Source organism: Nothobranchius furzeri, chromosome 1, assembly GCF_043380555.1.
Source record: "Nothobranchius furzeri strain GRZ-AD chromosome 1, NfurGRZ-RIMD1, whole genome shotgun sequence".
NCBI lineage: Eukaryota > Metazoa > Chordata > Actinopteri > Cyprinodontiformes > Nothobranchiidae > Nothobranchius > Nothobranchius furzeri.
In genome coordinates, this window is record NC_091741.1 from 26,911,996 (window position 1) to 26,934,495 (window position 22,500).

The following is a 22,500-nucleotide window of genomic DNA, read 5'->3' on the forward strand; positions in this document are numbered from 1 at the left end:
ATTTCCACCAGTGTTTGCATGTGTGTGTGTGTGTGTGTGTGTGCTAGAGCGACACAGCACCACCCGTGCACCACCTCCACATGCAGTGACAGTGTCAGACTTTATTTTGCTCCGTCTGCCCTTGTAAAACAGTTTGTTGATGAAAGCCTGGATGTTTGTAAATCTGCGAGCGGGGTGTTTGCAACCTGTGATGCAGTTTAATGTGCTTAGTGGTACTGAGTGTAAGTGAGTGCTTGGCCGTTTCCCCGGAGAGCGATAGCAGCTGGATCAGACTAATCTAATACAGCCCCGCGAGTCTGGGGAGCCATCCGTTGCTTATCAGATCTTTTCATTCAATAACATTGAGAGCGATGCCAGCTCATCGAGTCACATGAACTATTTTCTAGTTCTGTTCCTTTTTCTTTGACTTTTGCGAGTGTGTGTGTGTGTGTGTGTGTGGTCTTGCAGACTCGATGGATGGCTGCTCCACTGACTGTAACGGAAACGGAGAGTGCGTTGCTGGACACTGCCACTGCTTTGCTGGGTTCCTGGGTCCTGATTGTGCCAAAGGTAAGAAGTGTTTACTGGGGAACCGGCCTGGAGTGAATGAAAAGTATAGAAAAGCCAAAACTATGCAGAACAAAACCAAAAACCTCGAAACAATCAGTGATGTTGCTTATTTTTGTTGCCACAAGTTAGTTTTGTACAGTTTAAGAGAACAAACAACAGTAACCCGTTTGGCTAAAAACAGCCTATTTACCTGCTCTACCTTTATTAGTACAACGGCATGATGGATTTGATGTCTGAAGTCTGTTGCATTTCTGTCTGAGGTGTTTGTTGCAGAGCAAAGCTGCCCTCCCTGTGGAGGGTAACTCTGAAGTGCCTTTTTTTCCTCCACCTGAACCAATCCTCATGTAACCCTCTGATCTCTATTAAGGTAGAGCGACTCGGGTTGCAAATGACCACAGTCACCAATTCTTGTCATGTGTCTATGCCCATGTTTGTCTGATCTCAGAATTGTGTGTACTGAAACTCTAATTTCCCTCTGGGATTAATAAAGTATCTCTGAATTGAATTTGATACAATACGAATAGCGATACAGGGGAGACGATGTGACGTGTCATCATATACATGCGATACATTCAGCCAGACGATCTATCCATCCATCCATTGTCAGCCTCTTATCCAGAGTCGGGTCGTGGGAGCAGCAGCCTAAGCCGAGATGCCCAGACTTCCTTCTCCCCAGCTACTTGGGCTAGCTCTTCCGGGGGAATCCCTGGGTGTTCTCTGGCCAGCCGAGAGACGTAGTCCATCCAGAGTGTCCTGGGTCTTCTCTTTGGTCTCCTCCCAGTTGGACATGCCTGGAAAACCTCACCAGGGAGGCGTCCAGGAGACATCCTGACCAGATGCCGAGCCACCTCAACTGGCTCCTCTCAGCCAGACGATATTAGCAATTTTGTTTAGACTGAAATTATTGTAGGAATATTCAATAAACTGATATGTAACGTGTTTAACATGAGGTATCTGAACCATAATAGAGGGATCTACATTCCAATGGTGGAAACAAAACCCTCTGCACACTGCTGCCCACTAGCGGCCGATGCTTGAATTGCACCAAAAGAAAAGAAAATACACAAAAGTTTGCATGTAAATCCTTCCAAAAATTTGATACATGGCTTTTGAATATTGATATAAAATGGCAGGAAATATTATTGTGATATATTGCTATATCAGTATTATTATACATCCCTAGTAGTCATCCTGATTCACGATGGCTGCTGAAGCTAAACGATGAAACAAAAACAGCAAATAAATAAAGGTAGATGAAGATGTTTGCTGCACTGTTAATACATGAGTCAACACAGTAGCGGTTTTAGGCACGGGCAGACAGGGCAGTTGCCCGGGGCGGCATTTTTTCATGACACAAAAGGGGCGCACAAGCGCGGAGTAAAAAAAAAAAAGGAAATCTGCGCCGCACCGAGGTTTTCTATTATCTGTCATATGACAGTGTCTGGATTGGAAACGGCAAGTTGGCGCCCCCTGCAGCTGCAGGTGCTCCTGCTGACTGAGAACGTTCACGTGCACCGTGTGTCTATGAAGAACAGGAAGGGGAGGGGTGCGGCGGGGGAATTCACCAGGGGCTGAATCAACTGTATTAACATGGCTAAAGTCAATCACATCTTAAAGTTCTTCCATATTTCATTCATAATATCATAAACACAGGCCTATCATTCTTTCAGGTTTCTCTGAATTGTGTGAAATGGCCGAATAAAAAAAGGAAAAACAAAACGATTTTGTGGTCACACCTCCATCAAGGTCAAATAGTTTAGTCCTGACTAAAGGAAACTTACTGAGTCAGGAGCCAAACAGAAGAGATGAACATAAAAAGGCTAAAACCACCAGGTGCCCCCATTCAGGGGAAAAAAAAGAAAAAAGAGGAGAAAGATAAAGGTATGTACGCTCTCATGATGCATGTTTTCAATTTTTTGAACCAGTTAACTGGGATTTTAACGGTTAAATGCAGTCAACTAATTGCTAACAGAGCTAATAGGGCTGAAATATTGAAACGAATATTCAAATGGTTTGAAGAAAGTCCTTGAATCGTTTTTTACTGATTCAAACTAGGATTTGTTAAATGCTCGCTGCAGCCTGCGGCCTGCCTGAACAACAAACACAAGTTGATCATGTTCACATAATAATAAATAAAACAACTGTACAAGCAGAAGAAAACACCCCAGTCACCACTAACTGTTTATTTATTGCAGATGGCTGCACTGATTATTTTTTACCTGGTTTGTTCTGTAAAAGTTGACATTTTTGGTAGTCTACAGTTTTTTTTATGTCAGTTTAAATTACAATTTCAGAGGCAATTCTAAAATATTATGGATCATGAGATCTATTGGAGATCTACCCCAACTTTTGGACTGCTCTGCCAGTCACTGTGGCTCAAGCTGAGAGGAGCTTTTCAAAACTTGATCGAGTCATACCTGAGGTCACCTATGTTTCAGGGGCGGCTCACTAACCTGGCTCTGATTAGTATCAATCACTCAGTAGGGGAGCAGATTTCATGTGATGACATTATTGATGACTTTGCATCAAGGTTAGGTTTTGATTTTAGTTTGTGTTTTCTGTTCTAAGTGCAATGCTGTAGTGATTATCTTTAGTTTGTTACGTGTGAAATATTTTTGCTATTTAGAATATTTATTATCTATTATGTTCAAATATTCTTAATATTTAGTTATTGTTTGTTTTTGTATATTTGATTCTATATATTTAGATACAGTTTATAATGTATAGTGCTTTACATTCTGACAACTTCATAGTAATTAATGTAAATATGTGCAACTTAGAAAAATGAATGTTCAATAGTCGTTCTAATAAAACATGCCTGTTTGTAGAAAACATGCGTGTGTTCATGCAGGTGGGGTGGTGTGGTGGGGGTGGGGGGGGGGCGGTTGGGGGGGGCGCTCAAAGGGGGCCTCGCCCGGGGAGTATTCGATGTAGAACCGCCACTGAGTCAACATATGAAAATAGAATAAAGAAGCTTCTAGTCGTTCTAGTCGTTTCTCAACATAAGACGATCTAATTTAAAATTCTGATCTGAACTGTGATGTGTGATTCTTCCAAGAATTTTTCACTGCATTAATGCATTAAGGTGTTTATCAAATTTGTCCTAATGTTAATTAAATCCCCGCGCTCTTTCGGTTTTCTGCTCTGGCTAAACCAGAACTGTTCCCACTAGAACACCACTAATCACGTGCACTCATCTTAGAACCACTGCAATGAAAGAAGCTCCTTCCACACAACCACGTTTCACAGCTCCGTTCACCATCTATTTCCTGTTTATGCCGATTTCTGAGTCACTACTAAAGGAGGAAAATTACCTCAACATTTCCTGCAGGGTTGCTTCACCATACCAGACGTGCTAAGACTCGACGGGACTCGCCTGTTGTCTTCTTGTGAATGTTTGATCATGAGTTTTTTTCAGTTTTAATTACGGATGTGTCGTTCAGATATCGATATCGGAAGTGATTCAATATTAGCCCAAAATGTGTGCCTTTTTTCCCTCCCCCTGACTCTATCCTCAGATAAACCCTCTTGATCTATAACGGTGGAGCGACTCGTGTTGCGAATGACCACAGTCAACAAATCTTGTCATGTGTCTATGCCTATGTATGTCTGATCTTGGAATTGTGTTTTGGAATTGAATTTCCCTCTGGGATTAATACAGTATTAATAAAGTTTTTTTAATTGAATTTGAATTTGAAAACTGTGTATCGGATTATATCGGACAGCATCACAAATCTCCGATAGAAGCAGACCATTAAGGTTCACACTTTTGCAACCAGTGGTTAAGAAAAACATATATTTTTTCATACTTACTGTTATTGGCTCTTGTTCTCCGATTGAACAACATCACTTGATCGAGCCTTTCGTACATTCCACACTACGAAATAGGTAAAAGTATGTGTGATTTGTGCTGATATCGTATCAGATTGATATCGGTATCGGTCAATACTGAAGGCTGCAATATCGGTATCGTATCGGAAGTGAAAAAGCAGAGGTTTGGATTCGAGTCACGTGACATGGACTCGAGTCAGACTTGAGTCATTATTTTAATGACTTCTGACTTGACTTGATAAAATCTATAAAGACTTACGACTTGAACGCCAACAACTTGCGACTTGAATCGACTTGCATCTGTTGACTTGATGATGACTTGAGCATATTTGATATTTTAGCACAAAAGTGGCACGACATGGACAAAAATCATAAATCATCTTTGGTTCTGGGTTGGATTTACTGCTAACTGCAGCAGCTCGTTGTTCATGATCAGTTTCAGTTGCACTTCTTGCTGTTTGAGCAAATAAATGAAGCTTTAAGAATCTTTATTTCTGGCATTTATTTATTATCATTGTAATTAAATTGAAGTTGGACAGATGACTTGGATATGACTTGAAAATTCAAAGTTAAGAACTTGGACTTGACTTGGACCTCCACATCATGGACTTTGGGCTCGACTTGCACTTGGTTGTCTTTGACTTGGACTTGAGACAACTGGAAAGGCTTGTGACTTGCTTGTGACTTGCAAAGCGGTGACTTGGTCACACCTCTGTGAAAACGTTGTATCGCGACATCCCTAGTTTATAATCAGACAGCCGTTATTTGCTTCTGATCACCACATGTTTGTGTTTAAGTGTCAGCATGTTATTGTGTGGATCACCGAGATGCTTTTCAAACATTTCACTCCTCGTTTTTCTCTCGCCCGTCCTGTGGGGTATAACCGCGCTTTCACCCCCATCGCTCTCTCTCTCTGTCTTCCTCTTACATCCCATCTCTGCAGGATTACAGCGGTTGTATCTGTCTCACTGTGTAGAAACAGGTGATATGATTATCACTACCCGTGATTTATTTATGCTTATAATTTATTCATGCCTACCTCTCCTCTTTGCTCATTTGTTTGTGCCACAGGATTGTGTTCTCTGCTTGAATGCTCAGACACCAGGTTTTACCAGCATTTGTAAAAATAAATCAAGCAAGCCTGAATTTATTGCTCTGCAGATTTAACTGTGGCTCAAACTTACATAAAACACACGCTCTCATGCATGAATACTCGAGGCCTTCAATGCAAATGATTCCAGAAACGATGGAAAACATTGATGGTTCTGGGTCTTCATCTGAAAACGTTTGAAGTGCTGAGCTGTAGCTGTCAGTGTCAGTGTGCCCTCCAACTTTATTCTACCTGGCTGTCATCACATTAGCCGCACACCTCCCCGTCTCTGCAGGCAGCCCAGCTCTGCTTTCCACCTTCCTTCTATAAATGCCTAATGCCCTCCTTCCTAATCTCCAGTTTTCACGATTGTTTTCACGGCCTGTTCAGAACGAGCACGGGGGACATTCTGAGGATTTTCTACAATTCCTGGGTTGCCGTGGTAGCCAGGCTCAGGTGGTGCTTGAGTAAATTGAAACAGCGTGAGGGATAAAGCTTGAGTGTGCACACACGTGTGTGTGTGTGTGCGCGCGCGAGACAGAAAGGCAGGAGGAGAGAGGCTGTTGGAGGATTTGCTGAATCCACGCGCTGACTGAGATAAGAGAGCGTAGCCCCACTCATGGTGGGTTAGTGCAGTGTCCCAGCTAATAGACCGCACCGTCACCTGGGAGAGAGTTTTCATAGGTGTACTACAGAGTGTTTGAGTAATCCCTGGTTTTTTTGTTTGTTTGTTTTGTTTTCTTTGCCCCCGTCAGATTCGTGCCCGGTGCTGTGCAGCGGGAACGGTGTGTATGAGAAAGGGAGGTGTGTGTGCCTGGCAGGGTGGAAGGGGACAGAGTGTAACGTGGAAGAAGGGCAGTGCATTGATCCCACCTGTTCCAACCACGGCACCTGCATACAGGGCATCTGCATCTGTGGCCCGGGCTACAAGGGGGTCAACTGTGAACAAGGTGAGTCTAAACACCCAAACATAATAAGGCTCGATTCACCAGCTGAGCAGAAAGAGCTCGCCTTCCAACTCTAAAATGAAGGCTCGTGTAAGAAACAGCACTGACTGTGGATTCCACCAGATGATGATGATGATGATGATGATGATGAATCACATTTAAATTACAGATAGAGTCACCTAAACGACGCATAAAGACTGACTGAATATAGGTGATATCCTGATGCCTCCATTTAATTACATTTCAGTCTACGAGAGCCTGGATTTCCTTTTGCTGGCGTGGGCTTCACTAATCAGTCATCCTCCAGTGCTGACGGGAGTAAACAGCATTTAGATCAAGTTAGCTTTCATTTGATCAGCCCAAAAACCACAATTCACCCTCAGGCCTATTCACAACATTAGACTCGTGGAGCATGGTTCAGCTGGACATCACGTTGTATTTTGAGAATTACTTATTCCCCATGATGATTTGTTTTCTTTTGCAAATCCTAAATAAAAATTTAAAAATGCCGTCTAGCAGCTTCATTCTTCGCTAAAGGATCCATAAGAGTAACGGATGAATTTTCTGCTGAAATTCTTGTTTTGCGGATAAACCATCAACCCAGAGAACAAATTATTTTATTATGAAATGGATCTGCTGGTGACCTGGAACGTGTTGGCTCGACAACGTCCAAAGTCCATGTATCGGCCCGTAGACGATTAACTTTGCCAAATGTTCTACGTTGTTTTCAAGAAAACACGGATGCATCTGTAAGCTCACGGTTCCCCGATTCACTGATAATCAGTGTTGGGCAAGTTACTTCAAAACTGTAATGCATTATTTATTACTTGTTACCCTCAGTTTAAAGTAATTCATTACATTACACTATTACTGATTTTAAAATGTAAGGCATTACACTACTTTTGCATTACTCTAAGTTACTTTCACCAAAACAACTTCAGCATGAATCTGGTCATGTGACGCTCAGTGAGCTCATGACATATATGTGGAAGGTGATGTGGTGTCTGAGCTAGGATTGCTGTTAAACACAGTCAGATATAATAACAGTGCTTTAAAATGATTGTTTATTAAATAAAAGCAACAACAATCTGTACTCTCAGCACGCCGCCATCTTAGATTAACTGATCAGGGAGTGAGGTGGTGGGGGCTCTAAGCCTATATTTGCCTTGGTCCCCAAATGCCTTGATACGGCCCTGGATGTGGGACTGACTTCTGGGGTGATCTGATTCTATCACATGTATAAATATTAAATGCTTATATGTTATTGCTTTCACTGGTAAAAATGTGTATTGCGGATAAATCTACCTACTTTTTTCTTTTTTTCTTGATTTTATTTGAATAATTTCCTGCCCTTTCTCTCTCTAACCGTCCTGCATGCTGCATGTTTTCTCCGTCTTCCAGAAAAACTGTTTCCTAGACTTCCTACTTTCTAACTATCAGCCAAAGGGATCTTCACATGCGCGGCGCTCCAGCAGCAATGAGTTGAAATCACCGCGGCACAGATTATGAACTCAGCTGAGGCAAAGCACGTCAGAAAAGCACAAAATACCAGAGAACATGCGCTGATATGAACAATCGCAAGTGAATTATTTTGTTTTAGTGGAGCGATTTTGTGAATGTTGCAGCGGCCGCGTGCAGGACGCAGCTGGAGTAGCTGAGCCGTTACCGCTGCGTCCTCTCTGCCCGCAAAGCTGAGTCCATAAATGACGTAATATATGCAGATACTGGATCTTTCTTCGGGTTTCCCGCAATTTGAATTTTTAAGGAACACATCTTGATTCTGGGTTTAAAAATGCATTGTAATCACCGCGTTACTGACGATTGTACCGAGTAAATATTACCATTTTCTTTCCCTGTAATGCCTTACATTACCACATTACAGCAAAAAGCAATGCATTACAGTAATTAATTACTTTTGTACCGCATTACTCCCAACACTGCTGATAATATTGTGCTTTTCCTGACAGGTTATTCCTTATGAGTCACGTTTATTAGTATATAACTCGTTGTTCTTTTGAATTCACAAATTATGAGCAGAAACTGCTGTTTTAGGCTACTTTGTTCTAAATTTGCTAACAGTAGCTTATGTTTGTTAGCCGTTCCAACTAAACGGCTCTCTGTGTCATGAAACATCCAGCACAAAGAAATACAAGTGCAATAGAAACGCTCCTCCTTGTAAACAAGCCAATAAATGATGACAAACAAACAGTGTAATGATGAAATCAGTGAGCCGGTCGTGAGAGAGTGAGAGCTGATGGCCCTGGCCGCCGTCGTAAACCCTCTCTGCTGCCGCCGACCTCAGAGCTGCAGCCTGTAAAGACTGATTCAGGTGTGTGACCTTCAGCGACAGCCGAATCGAGCTAAGCCCAACTCTGCTGAGCTTTGGCTCTATGCTCAGGGCTGTAATTACACACACTAACACAGCGTAGCACAAACCACCCCAACACACACTCACCAACCCGTTTCAGCCCTTATCATAGCTGCAGCTCTAAGTGTCCTATGAAGTGTAATGTTGTGGAACAGCAACAGGGATTTAGCTGGGGTGGTTAACTCCTGGACGGGATGCAAAGAACACTTTTTTCATACTCTATGGGCTGATGATTATAATGAGGCCCCCCCACCCTCCCACCCATTCTCCTCACCTCTGCCTCGCTCCCTCTCATCCTCCCTCTGTCTGCAGTGGACTGTGTGGACCCCCAGTGCAGCGGGCATGGAGTGTGCGTGCGCGGGGAGTGCGTGTGCTCGGCAGGGTGGGCCGGCGTGAGCTGTGACGACCCTCTGCCAGCCTGTCAGGAGCAGTGCTCAGGACATGGCACCTATCTCCCAGAGTCAGACTCTTGTGTCTGCCAACCCAACTGGACGGGACCGGACTGCTACACGGGTAAGAGACGAGGATTAAGCTTCACTTTAGACTAAAAAATAAATAAAATAAAATAAACGCAAATGAAAAATGCTCTCCTTTAGCTCTCGGTGTGGTCCGGCTGATGGTATTTCCTGACGTGAGAGGGTTTTAAGAGCGTGTGCGTGCACGTGCTCATGTAATGCACTCACTCTTTAAAAAATAAAATTTCTGCTCGTGACTGCAGCCCTCCAAGTCACACTAGGACACCGCTGACTTCACGCTGCAACACACAGTGTGTACTCATGAGCACAGATCTAAACGCATGTACACCCCCCCGTTTGGACACACACTTCTCTTCAGCTGAATGAGAAAAATAAAGTGCCAGAGAGGAAAGAAAAAATTCAAACGATGCTGCAGTTCCTGTCACATGCTGCAGCTACTAGGAACTCAGCGTGGCATCTAAGGGCCTGTCCATGTCTGTTGTATTCTTGTTTACCTCGATATTAGCGAGTGGCTGTTAAATTTTGCTGTGAAAGCTTTTGTACCACTGTCACTACCTTCAGCTGGTGAAAATAACAGAATCAGCCCTGTGCTGATTATGGGGAAGCTAGCCGCTGTGGCTAAGCTAGCCATAGCTAGCTCAAGGGGAGGACATGATGCAGCAGAGACGGACACAAGTGTTGATGTTTATCAGTGTCTGTTGCTTCAGTGTTTTTAGATCTTTCGTCAGAATTTCAAAGACTTTGATTCACAAATATGTTGTTTATGCAAAGTGTCAATATCTGCAGTGATGGCCGTCAATTCTCTTTTTTGGGATCCCCCCAATTCATCCTGGCATGCTGTCAGTCAATTTCCGGTCCAAATCCTGATTGATGGCAGCTCATTTTTCTATTACTGCTTGGAGTTTGTGAGAATGTGTGGACTGTTCTTTGTCTTTTTGTCTCTTGAGGATTGAACAAAAGTTCTAAATAAGATCAAGTTTCCTTCCACTCACTTTAATTGTCTTTGTCTGGTTTTGACTTTAGCTTCGATTCAAATCAATTCAGTTTGTTGTGCTAACTACCCAAACGTTTTAAATCTAAGGAAACCCATCAGATTACATTGAGTCACTGACTTGTCATGTCAGTGACTTTACAGCAGTCCCCATACAAACCAAGCATGTAGCGACAGTGGAGAGGAAAACTCCCCTTAGACAGGAAGGAAGGGAACCTGGCTCTGTGTCTGATTTGGGGTTTGAGAAGACAGAGCAGACACAAAAATGAACTGATGAACTAGTAGTAGCACTTAAAGGGCATTCAATTAAAAATCAGGAGAGAGAGAATGTTCAGTGGTTGGGTGCCAGCCGATGGCGTCCTCCAGTAAGGTTTAACAGCTCAGCAGAATGCAGACCTGGTTTGGCTTCGTAGCCCGGTGCTCCATCCTGCTGGGAGGAGTTCATCTGGGAGGATGTTTAGGAACCATTTTTTATTCATGCCTAAATGTAAGTACACTCTGTTGGCTGATGGTCATCAGAGGACATGCCCTTCCTCCAGAGCTTCAGCAGAACATCTGCTTGTCCTAGATGTTTTCTCGGAGAGAAGTGGCTTCTTTGCGGCTCATATTTAATCCAGGCTGTCCTCCTAAAAGTCTAAGCTCTGCACTGGTGGAGTCCAGATCTCACCGCTGGAGCAAGGTCAGGAAAACGTCCTGGTGCAGCTGGACTTTCTTTGGTGTCACAAATGTTGTTTGGTGGATTAATCTCACTTGCATGGCAAAGAGAGAATTTGCATTTGATCAGATCTTTCTCCTTAACATCCTGGAGCTCAGACAAACGGCCAAACTAAAGCAGCACACTGACGATCACATCATACTTAAAGGTTATGGTTGCACGTGCATGCTACGGTTGAAAGAAGCGGTTTCACCATTCACACCGAGTATTTGCAGATCATGGCCTACTCTCAGGTGCATGCATGCTTTATTGTGAGAATAAGGCTCATGGTAATGATGAACCGTGGTTGAATATCAGAGAAACGAGCCTCCTCCCTTATACCTGCCGGGCCTTTAATCAAAAAGGACCCATCGATTCTGTCCAGGTCTTGTTCAGGCATAGCGAAGTTAATGTCATTCTAATAGAGAGCTGAAAAACTCTTCAGCTTGGATCCGCTTTTTTTCTACTCACTCTCCACGCTATGTATATTTAAATTGAAATAAGTTTTTACTGCAGCTGGATAAGTAGGCTTTGCGCGCCTCCAGCACTTTGCTCTCTTTACTGATGGATGAGGCTTTGCCTCTGCAGAGGGAGTGAGAGCTCGATGGTGAGGAGTGCACAGAGAAAGGAGGAAATGCACAAAGAACGGGAGGAAGATATTAAAGGGATGTTGCAAAAGGGAGAAAGAGGGGAGAGGGGAGAGAGCCGACAGAGACGATGATGGAAGTGTGTGGTGACGGAAGGGGTATTAGCAAACCCACTAAATCTGATCAAAATGTCAGAAAAGAATAATGGAGCTGAATTGGGGCTTTAGTGGTTTAAATATGTGCTGCAAATACAAATCATTTGGCCTTTTTTATGAGTCGATTCACTCGTCTTCTTCAGGGAGAAGAGCTATTAGAGGTGAGAAGATTGTGTATTGTGAGAAAGTAGATTTTGTTCGTCTCTGAGGTTATCCCTCTCTATCGCTTTTGTTTTTTTTCATACTCTCTTACCTAAATGCAACGGCTCGCCCTCAATCCTGCTTTTGCAAACTTATTTTCTCCCTTCCGCGTGTCCCCGGTGCCTTTTCTAACTTATTTTTCCTTGCAGTGCTCAGTTCCACCATCTGTTCCCCCCTCCCTCTCATTCTCCTTGTCCTCTCACACTTACACGCTTTCTTTCTTTCCTCGTTTTTTTTTTCCTCACGCGTGTCTCCGCCCACCTGCTCGACAGAGCTGTGCCCGGTGCCATGTGGCAGCCATGGCGTTTGCTCAGAGGGCCAGTGCCAGTGTGAGGAGGGTTGGATCGGCGCTGCGTGCGACCAGAGAGCGTGCCATCCTCGTTGTGAAGAGCATGGCCAGTGTCACGACGGGACCTGCATCTGCCAGCCCGGCTGGGAGGGGGAACACTGTAACATCGGTGAGCTGCGTCTCGCGTCAGCGTGAGAGTGTGTGCTTGCGTCGCGTGAAACTTAGGATCTTCATGAAGGTGTCAGAATCATTCTCCCTTTCTTTGTTTCCTCAGTTACTCATGATCTGGACGTTGTGGTGAAAGGTAATTTATTTATGTTGAAGAGTTGAATGTCATGCTTCCAGATACCCACGTGTGTGTGTGTGTGTGCACGTGTGTGTTGTGACATGCGTGCACGTGGGACTTGTCTTTGCAGACGGCTGCCCGGGGTTGTGCAGCGGGCACGGGCGCTGTACCCTGGAGCAGAGTGGCTGGCGCTGCATCTGCCAAGCTGGATGGAGCGGGCCTGGATGCAGCGTTGTCATGGAAACTGACTGCAGTGATGGAACTGACAATGATGGAGGTGACATTTCACATCATCTATCACATTATATCTCTTTTTCCCCCACTCCCTCTCTCCTCACCTCTCCTCTTCCTGTCGTTTTTGGCACATTGTCCATTCCGTTCCATTACCTCTCCTCTTGATTCTTCTGCTGAAGTCTTCCTCTTCCTCATCACTCACTGCAGGCCCAGCCCAGCTGTGACTCCTGTAGAGTCCTGCCACTTTGTTTTTTACACTGTAATGAAAATGCTTTTCCTCAAATCGCAGCTAAATGTCTGATATGCATACCACCTGCAAGGATAAAAGCCACTCAGAGAAAATGTCTCAAGTCTAAATACAGAAAAACACGCAGAAAGATTTCGGTTCTTTTGGTTCTTAAATGTTTTGGAAGATGTTTCAGAAACAAAAGGCGGCAAGAGTCTCAGCTTTCCCCGGAGCTGTTTCTGACTCTTCTCTAAATATGACACTGATTTTCAGCCGTTTTAGTCGCTTCTACGGCTCTTCTCCAATAACCAGTTCCTATTTAGCCACAGTATCGCACTGCCTTCAACTTTGCCCCAATCTCTTTGAAACTCCATCAAATATCACATATGGACATGACTGCTAAGCTGGAGCTGTAATCCATCACTGAAAACAAGCTAGAGCTGCCGTTGTTTGTGAGGAAATCTTGTGTGTGTGCGTGCGTGCGGTTCTATATTAGGTGTGTGAATCTGCAGCAGCAGGAAGCCTCCAACACAGTTTTCTGTTGGTGCAGGCCTCTGATAGAAGTAATCTGTTTTTTCTGCACATTGTTTACCAAAGCTGCGTGACTGACTCAGCCGGCACTTCAAAGTGTCAGTGTTGATGGCTGCTAAAACATGAGTCACGGGCCCTTATTCTGGATTACAACCGTGGAGCCATGCAAGGAAACATGCCTTGTGGACTGCAAAGTAGAGGCTGAGTTGGGAAAACGATTCGCTGCGTGACGTTCTGGCCTGTCAGAAGTGTCGGCGCCGTTGTCTTTGTGGCATTAGTGAATCGTGTTCTGTTGTTCTTTGTTTTTTCTTCATAGTAAAAAGTTGTAATTCTGTCACACAATGTGCGACTTTTTCGATTTCTTAAAGGCATCGTTTGAAATTTTTTTGTAGCTAGCTCTTTGAAGGGCCTCTGTTCGATGAAACAGAGATTTAGGTCAGAACAGATTCTCTGGCTGATCTAAAACAACTCTTCCAAATTTCATAGTGGTTTCTTTCAGCGCTAAGGGCATCCTATCACAGATATCCAGTTGAGACACTCACCTTCCATTCTCTGTTGCTGACATACTGTCCATATAAAAAGGCACGAGTGACATTTGCAAAACAAGGTACGAAGCAGTTAGTCGCCCTTACAGTGGATAGGTGTGTTCCCGCTGGTGTTATGTCCCTGAAGCACAGGAACACGTTGCTCACGCTTCTGGTTCATTGTTTTACACACTAGACAGCAGTTCAGATTCGGATTCAAACACCGGAAGTAGTGTGAAACATCTTGAAGCTTTCAAAATAAAAGACACGTGCAGACTCCCACTTGCTTAATTAGTAATACATATATATATATATATATATATATATATATATATATATATATATATGTGTATATATATATATATACACACACACACACACACACACATATATATATATATATATATATATATATATATATATATATATATATGTATATGTATATATATGTGTGTATATATATATATATACACATACATATATATATATATATATATATATATATATATATATATATATATATATATATATATATATATATATATATATATATGTGTGTGTATATATATATATGTGTATATATATATATATATATATACACACATACATATATATATATGTATGTATATATATATATATATATATATATATATATATATATATACATATATATATACATATATATATATATATATATATATATATATATATATATATATATATATATATATATATATAATATAAACCTCCAGAACTGAGGTCAACAGAACAGAAAATAAACCAGATCTTTTTGGATAGTTGTGTGAACTGTCCAGCTCATGCGTGGTCCTGCATTTGTTTGGTGACGTGGTGACCTCGAGGACCAGATGTGAGGAACGCTTTTGCTGCAGTTTTGAATCTGAAACGCTGCCGATGGGAAGCGAGTTGGTGGGTAAAAACATGTCCGTTATGTTAAATTCTGCTTATACATCCAGTGGAAAGGCTAGGTGAGTTTCAGTCTGCAAAATTTAAGACAAAAAATCGTTTTAAGTAAGAAGCTAATATGGGTTAAAATGAGCTAATTCTCTCTCACTTTCCTGCAGTTTGTGTGGTTTTGAAGTTCCAGGCACACACACAGTTAAAGTGGTGCTTGCTGTCGTTATCTCAATGAATCTGCTGTGGCCTGTCTGTCTCAACAATGAAAGCCTTGCGAGTAGTAGTGAAAAAAGCTCTGGTGCTCTTGTGTCAGGAAGTAGAAGTTAGCCGTAGGAGTGGGGTGCAAAAGACCTCAGTAGTTGGAGTCTTGCTCATTCATGTTCATCAAATGCCTGGCCTGTGATTGGCTAACAACAACGTGACTCTTCCACTGCCTCCGTTCCGTTCTCTTTGTTAGATAAAAATAAAATGTTTTTGTTTATCTTCACAAATAACAAGCCTGAACGTGTTCCACCATGCTGTGGAGTTGCTAATGCTAATGGTTAGCTTCTACTAGCTGTGACACTCTCTGATCTCTTCTGGCTACAAAAACTGAAAGCCTGCGGCGGTCGCAAGCCAAGACCGGTGAGGCCACAAACTCTAATTCGCGATGTTTCTGTGTGACACAAGCGCTTTTCCGTCCGTTGTCTTTCTGTGACAAATGCAGGCGAGAGCTGAATGGAAGATCATTTTCAGATACGGCATGCACGTGAAACTCAAAAGTGGCCAACCGTATTTTTCAAAAATACACGTATTAGACACTAAACCTCTGCTTGAAAGAAGGCCAGAACAGCTGGCAGAGCTGCCTTCAGTCACTAAGAAAAAGTAACGGTAACGCTTCCTTTTAAATTCCCCTAATTACTAATCACTTACGTGGTAATTACACAGTAAGTTAAAGTGTATTATTGTGTAGTTAAAGTGTATACTTGTAATAAAGTGTAATTATTGTGTAAAGCAGTATTTACGGGGAATGATTAACAAAAATAAAAACTAGAGTTGGACCTGAGTTACATGGTAATAACTGCTTAAGAACTCAGAAACAAAAATACACTTTAACTTACCATGTAATTACCATTTAACTACTTAGTAATTAGGGGACTGTGAAAGGAGGCGTTACCAAAGTAACAAAAACAAGTTACCTGTTAGTTCTACAGAACCCATCTTCAAAATGCCCAAAGTATCCTCTCCAATAGGGAGACATTTGTGTAAAAACACTGACTAGCGACGGTTACACCTTATTAATCACAGCGTTCTGGAAGGTTATTATGGGCTCATCTGATGGGTCTGTGGACTGGTGGTCGGGAAGTCAAGACTCTGGTCAGAGACCTGAGCAGCGTGGAAGAGCCTTAGATGGTAGGTGGGAAAAGCAAAGAAGAATCAGGGAATAATTGATGACTGATGTGAAGAAGGATGAGGGAAAGGAGAGGAGGAGACGTATGGGATTTCGAAATTGAACCAAACGGGACTGTGTTGAAATGAATGTGATTAAAGAGGACAGTAATACATTAGATTTGAATTGGACCTGTTTTGTTTAGCTGCCTGAAGTGACTTGAGCTGGAAGCTGGCACTTTATGAACAGAGACTGAACGATTAAACCGGGATGGGGAAGTGAAAGGAGACAAATGTAGTTAAAGATGTCCGAGGTGCTCCTGAGCAACAATTAAAAGGCTAAAGTCAGATTTCTTATCTGACGCTGTTCTAATCAGTGATGGAACATGAGCAACGTTCAGAAAAACACAGTTGCAAACGTTGTTTATGAATACATTTGCAAATGGCAAATGTGAATGCCACTTTATGCAGAGCAAAGGTTGGCGCTCACAAACTCAGACGGGTGATATTTAAACATGAAATGGCAGAAAAATGAGAAGAATAATGGCCTTGCGGTGCCTCACTGCTGCTTTGGTTTACATTCATGTTCAAGCTTGGTACTTTCTCATTTTTCTCCCTTAAATAATGTCAAATCCTTCACTTTTTCACCACAGTGATCATGATTGTTTTTGTTTGTGCTAGAGCCTGTTTCCTGGCCCAGATCGGTTGTTCCGTGCCTGCCTGTTTATGTAACCCTGTCGAAACGCGAACAGCTCTGAATAAAGTCTGGTTCACATGTAGCTCCATCCGTAGTGGATTCGTCTGGCGTTGTCCCTCCATGAGTGACGAAAGCAGGATGTTTGATGAAAGCGTGGATCTCGGCTGAATTGGACATGTTGCCTTTGTGAATGAGAGGGCAAGTTTAGGTGGAGAGCAGCTGGAACACCACATACGAGTCAGTTTTACATGAAACACCGGTGATGCATGAAAATCTATTTCCAAATTCCGCATTACATTTGATTTGACAGGCGATGCAGATTTATGTATAAATGCACGGTTTCTTTCAAAATAGATCAAATGTTTGCTGGAATGGCTTTCAAATATTATTGCAGCGCTTTTTACTCTGCTGGCAAGGTGACAGAAATACAACCAGAAAACACCACACACACACACACACACACACACACATGTACATACGTTCACACGCACGCACACACACATGTACGTACACACACACACACACACATGTACATACGTTCACACGCACGCACACACACATGTACGTACACACACACACACACACACACATGTACATACATACACACGCACGCACACACACATGTACATACACACACACACATGCACGCAGCACACACACACACCCCACAATACACACTCATGCATGCACACACACACACACATGTTCACACACACACACACACACACACACACACACACACACACACACACACGCACGCACTCACACATGTACACACACACACACACACACACATGCACGCAGCACACACACACACACACACCCCCCAATACACACTCATGCTTGCACACACACACACACATGCACACACATGTACACACATACACTCGCATGCAAACACACACACACACACACACACACATTCACACACACACACACACACACACACACACACACACACACACACACACACACACACACACACACACACACACACACATTCACACACACACACACACACACACATTCACACACACACACACACACACACACACACACACACACACACACACACACACACACACATTCACACACACACACACACACACACACACACACACATACCTACACACGCACGCACTCACACCCCACAATACACACTCATGCTTGCACACACACACACATGCACACACATGTACACACATACACTCACATGCTCACACACACACACACACACACACACACACACACACACACACACACACACACACACACACATATGCAAGCACACGCACATACATCCTACACTACACACACACATGCACGCAGCACACACACACACACCCCACAATACACACTCATGCATGCACACACACACACATGCACACACATGTACACACATACACTCGCATGCAAACACACACACACACACACACACGTTCACACACACACACACACACACATACGTACACACGCACGCACGCACTCACACATGTACATACACACACACACATGCACGCAGCACACACACACACACACCCCCCACAATACACACTCATGCATGCACACACACACACATTGACACACATGTACACACATACACTCGCATGCAAACACACACACACACACACACACACACACACACATACGTACACACGCACGCACTCACACATGTACATACACACACACACATGCACGCAGCACAGACACACACACACCCCACAATACACACTCATGCTTGCACACACACACACATGCACACACATGTACACACATACACTCGCATGCAAACACACACACACACACACACACACACACACACACACACACACACACACACACATATGCAAGCACACGCACATACATCCTACACTACACACACACACACACACACAACACACACAGCATCCAGGAAACCACAGAGCACGTCTCATCTAGCAGAAGCTAACTATTAACATTAGCAGCTCCACCACACAGCAGAACTCCTCCAGGCGTGTGTTATTGGTGGAGATAAAACATCAGCGTTGCAAAGCAAACAGAGTCAGTGGTAGAGTCCTCCCCACTTTGTGGACAAAGGCTTCGATCACACCCTCTAATTACCACCCTCCTCTGCGGGGTCCTGCCCCAGGGCTCCTGGAGAGCTTTTATCCAACATCTCTCATAGAGTTGGAGAAGGTGGTCAGTAGTCTAAAACCATCTGGTTCTGTGTTGGACGCAATCCCTGCTAAACTGCTAAAATAAGTTTTTTCCAGTTTGATCTCCTTATGTTCTAGAAATTATAAATAACAGTCTACTATCGGGTGAAGTTCACAGCTCTTTTAAATATGCAGTAGTGCGCCCTCTGCTGGCCGAGATTCGTCGAATATATCTAACTATAGGCCTGTTTCCACACTGCCTTTTTAGCTAAGGTCTTAGAAAAACTTGTGTATGCCCAAATGATATCCTTTCTACATGAAAATGAGATGCTAGAGATGTTTCAGTCTGGGTTTAAGTCTCTCCGTAGTACAGAATCAGCCCTGATGATGGTTTTGAATGATATCCTGGGGAGGCTGGGGTTTTGGTGTTCTTGGACTTGACTGCGGCATTTGACACCATAGACCACAATATCCTGACTGGTCGACTGTAGCACTGGGTGGGAATATCAGGCTCAGAACTCCAGTGGATAAAATCTTACCTGTCAGGGAGGAATTTTTGTAAGACTGGGGGACTGTTCATCTGATACTGCTGATTTGCAGTGTGGAGTGCCTCAGGGATCAGTCCTGGCACCTCTCCTCTTTTCCCTCTATCTGCTGCCGCTGGGTGACTTGTTTCGTCGGCACAACGTCAGGTTTCACCTGTATGCAGATGACTTTCAAATCTGTTTACCTGTATCATGCAATAACTCAAGTTCTTTTAAACCACTCTTGGACTGCTTGGAGGAGGTCAAGTTATGGATGGCTCAAAATTTATTGTTCTTCAACCAGAATAAAACTGAGACTCTCCTGTTCTGCCCGAAATACAAACATGGATGTGCCCAAGGGATTGACTCTCCTTCATTATTGCCTTTTGAGAAGGCTGTGGTCACCAACCTGGGGGTGAAGTTGGATGTAGAGCTCACACTGGACACCCAGTTCAATGGAACAATCAGATCCTGCTACTTCCATCTCAGGAGAATAGCTAGGATTAAGCTGCTGCTATCACGTAAACATCTGGAGACTGTCATCCACGCCTTCATTACCACCCGACTGGACTACTGTAACTCGCTTTATGCAGGCATCAAGCAGGCCTCCATAGCGAAACTACAGAAGGTCCAAAATGCGGCAGCCAGGTTTCTGACTGGTACCAGGAGATCTGAACACATCACGCCTGTCTTGGCATCCCTACACCGGCTTCCAGTCTCTTTTAGAATTGTGTTTAAAGTTCTGGTGTTTGTTTTTAAATGTTTAAATGAGTTGGCTCCACGTTATCTGGCGGATCTGATCCATCCTTATGTTCCAGCAAGGAACCTTCGGTCAGCACAGCGGGACTGTTGGCCGTTCCTAAAGACAGACTACAATCTCGAGGGGGTCGTGCTTTCTCGGTGCTGGGGCCGAGGCTCTGGAATGAGCTACCTACACGGGTTAAACAGGCCGCCACGCTCGGCAAGTTTAAGAGCCAGCTGAAAACACACTTTTATTCTTTAGCTTTTATTCAAGAAGAGTCCCGTTAACGGATGGCTTTGCACTTTTTGCTGCCCCACATAGATTTTATCTGCATGTTTTTAAAGTTTAAGTTAAAGTCCTGTTAGTTGTCACACACACAGGTGTGTGTGCGAAATTTATTCTCCGCATTTGACCCATCCCCTGGGGGAGCGGTGAGCTGCAGACACGGCCGTGCTCGGGAACTATTTGGTGGTTTAACCCCCCAATCCAACCCCTTAATGCTGAGGGTCAAGCAGGGAGGCATTGGGTCCCATTTTTTCAAAGTCTTTGGTATGACCCGACCAGGAGTCGAACCCTGACCTCCCAGTCTCAGGGCGGACACTCTACCACTAGGCCACTGAGAAAGGTTTTTATTTTATTTTTTTATGTTTATTTCTGCTGTGCAGCACTTTGTTTGGTCCTTGGGCCATGTGAAGGCGCTATATAAATAAAGTTTTAGTTAGTTAGTTAGTTAGCTAGAGTCACATTGCTGTTATCCAATCAGAGGAGAGATGTCTGAATATCGGGAGATAAGACCCAAATCCTGCCGTCGTCAGACCCCCCCTCCTCCGGCTGACTTTGACATCCTGAAACAAGAGCGCCAGAGACTGACTCGTTCATTTATACTAGAAACCACTGCAGATGTGTGGAAATAACGAGTGAAGATTCAGGTAAATGTAAAAACCGTGGGCCTGTATGTTTAATGGTGACAGAAATTTCACATTACATTTAAAGCTGAACACCAGAGTTCGTGTTTAAAATGGTTCAAATCAATCATTTAAAGCCTTAAAAATTCTGACTGCAAATGTTTAACACTATAAAGTTGATTAAAGTAATTAGCCAACACGTGTCTGATCATCCGATTCACCTCAAACGTGTGCACGCAGTTCATCAAACTTCTGCATTTAGTCCTGATTTAGCTACAAAACAACAACAAATGTCTCCCTGACAGAGTTATGGAGTCTATTTAGACATCTCTTTCTGTGCTTCCACCTCTGTGGGCAGCTTTTCAGATAACACATTTCCTACCAGCCCTCTCCTCTAATTGGCAGATATACTGTCGGCTCTCTTAGTCTTGTCTAGCAGCAGTCTTTTTTTGTCTCTCCAGATAGACAGAGATGGAAAGATGCTCTCTCTCTAGTAATCAGTGAATAAGAAGGAACTTTGAAGAAAGAGTTTCATTTATTCCAGCTGGATAGGAAAGGAGAAAATATGCATTAGAGCTTTCTTTTTAAATAATTACTCTGCACTTGCAGGCACGCGCAGTTATTAGACACTGCATATAAGAGATGCATTTTTTAAATGTGCTGCTTTTTTGCATAACAATCACATCTGGTTCATAATCTACAATTCTGTGTATTCCTTTTAATGACAATGGTATTTAAAATTCAATTACCGGTGCGCTTTCAAGTTCAAACAGTGACGCTTATGGAAATTACCCATTGTAGTAGGCTACCTTTGGAGGATGGGGTTATAATAGAATATTGTTGCCCTTTAGCTCCCTGCTCTGTGGTCAGATGCATTTAAATGTCAGCGCTGTTTCCTGCCTTTTCAGAAACGGGCACCAAATAGGAAACACGAATGCCGGCCTCGGCTCCGATTACCTGCTGCCTCCGTTTGGATCTGCACGCATTGTTTACGCCAGACGTTTATGGATCGCATTCGCTGGCCATTTGAGGCATATTTATAGCATTAAGAAGCTGTAATTGCCAGCTGATGATCCGTAATGAAATCTGCCGTAATAATGGTGATTAATGTGTTGCTCATTGTTGGATTTCATGGCAAAGCGAGAAGGAAAAATGTGATGGATCTGTTTTTCAGACGGACTGGTGGACTGTGTCGATCCAGACTGCTGTGAGCAGCTAAGCTGTGGTTCCGACCC

The 22,500-nt window shown here is 43.4% G+C and overlaps 1 protein-coding gene across 3 annotated transcripts in view; it reads left to right on the top strand.

Annotated features, from left to right (window-relative positions):
• tenm1 (teneurin transmembrane protein 1) overlaps positions 1–22,500 on the top strand; it is a 429,841-nt gene that overhangs the window by 222,439 nt on the left and 184,902 nt on the right. For all 3 annotated transcript variants that reach the window (XM_015963828.3, XM_054738427.2, XM_015963084.3), the window contains 7 exons: positions 448–549; positions 6,226–6,420; positions 9,098–9,298; positions 12,162–12,347; positions 12,453–12,482; positions 12,595–12,741; positions 22,440–22,500. The exon at positions 22,440–22,500 is cut by the window's right edge and continues 174 nt beyond it. In XM_015963828.3, coding sequence (XP_015819314.3) covers positions 448–549; positions 6,226–6,420; positions 9,098–9,298; positions 12,162–12,347; positions 12,453–12,482; positions 12,595–12,741; positions 22,440–22,500 — 922 coding nt within the window. The remainder of the gene's footprint in view (positions 1–447; positions 550–6,225; positions 6,421–9,097; positions 9,299–12,161; positions 12,348–12,452; positions 12,483–12,594; positions 12,742–22,439) is intronic.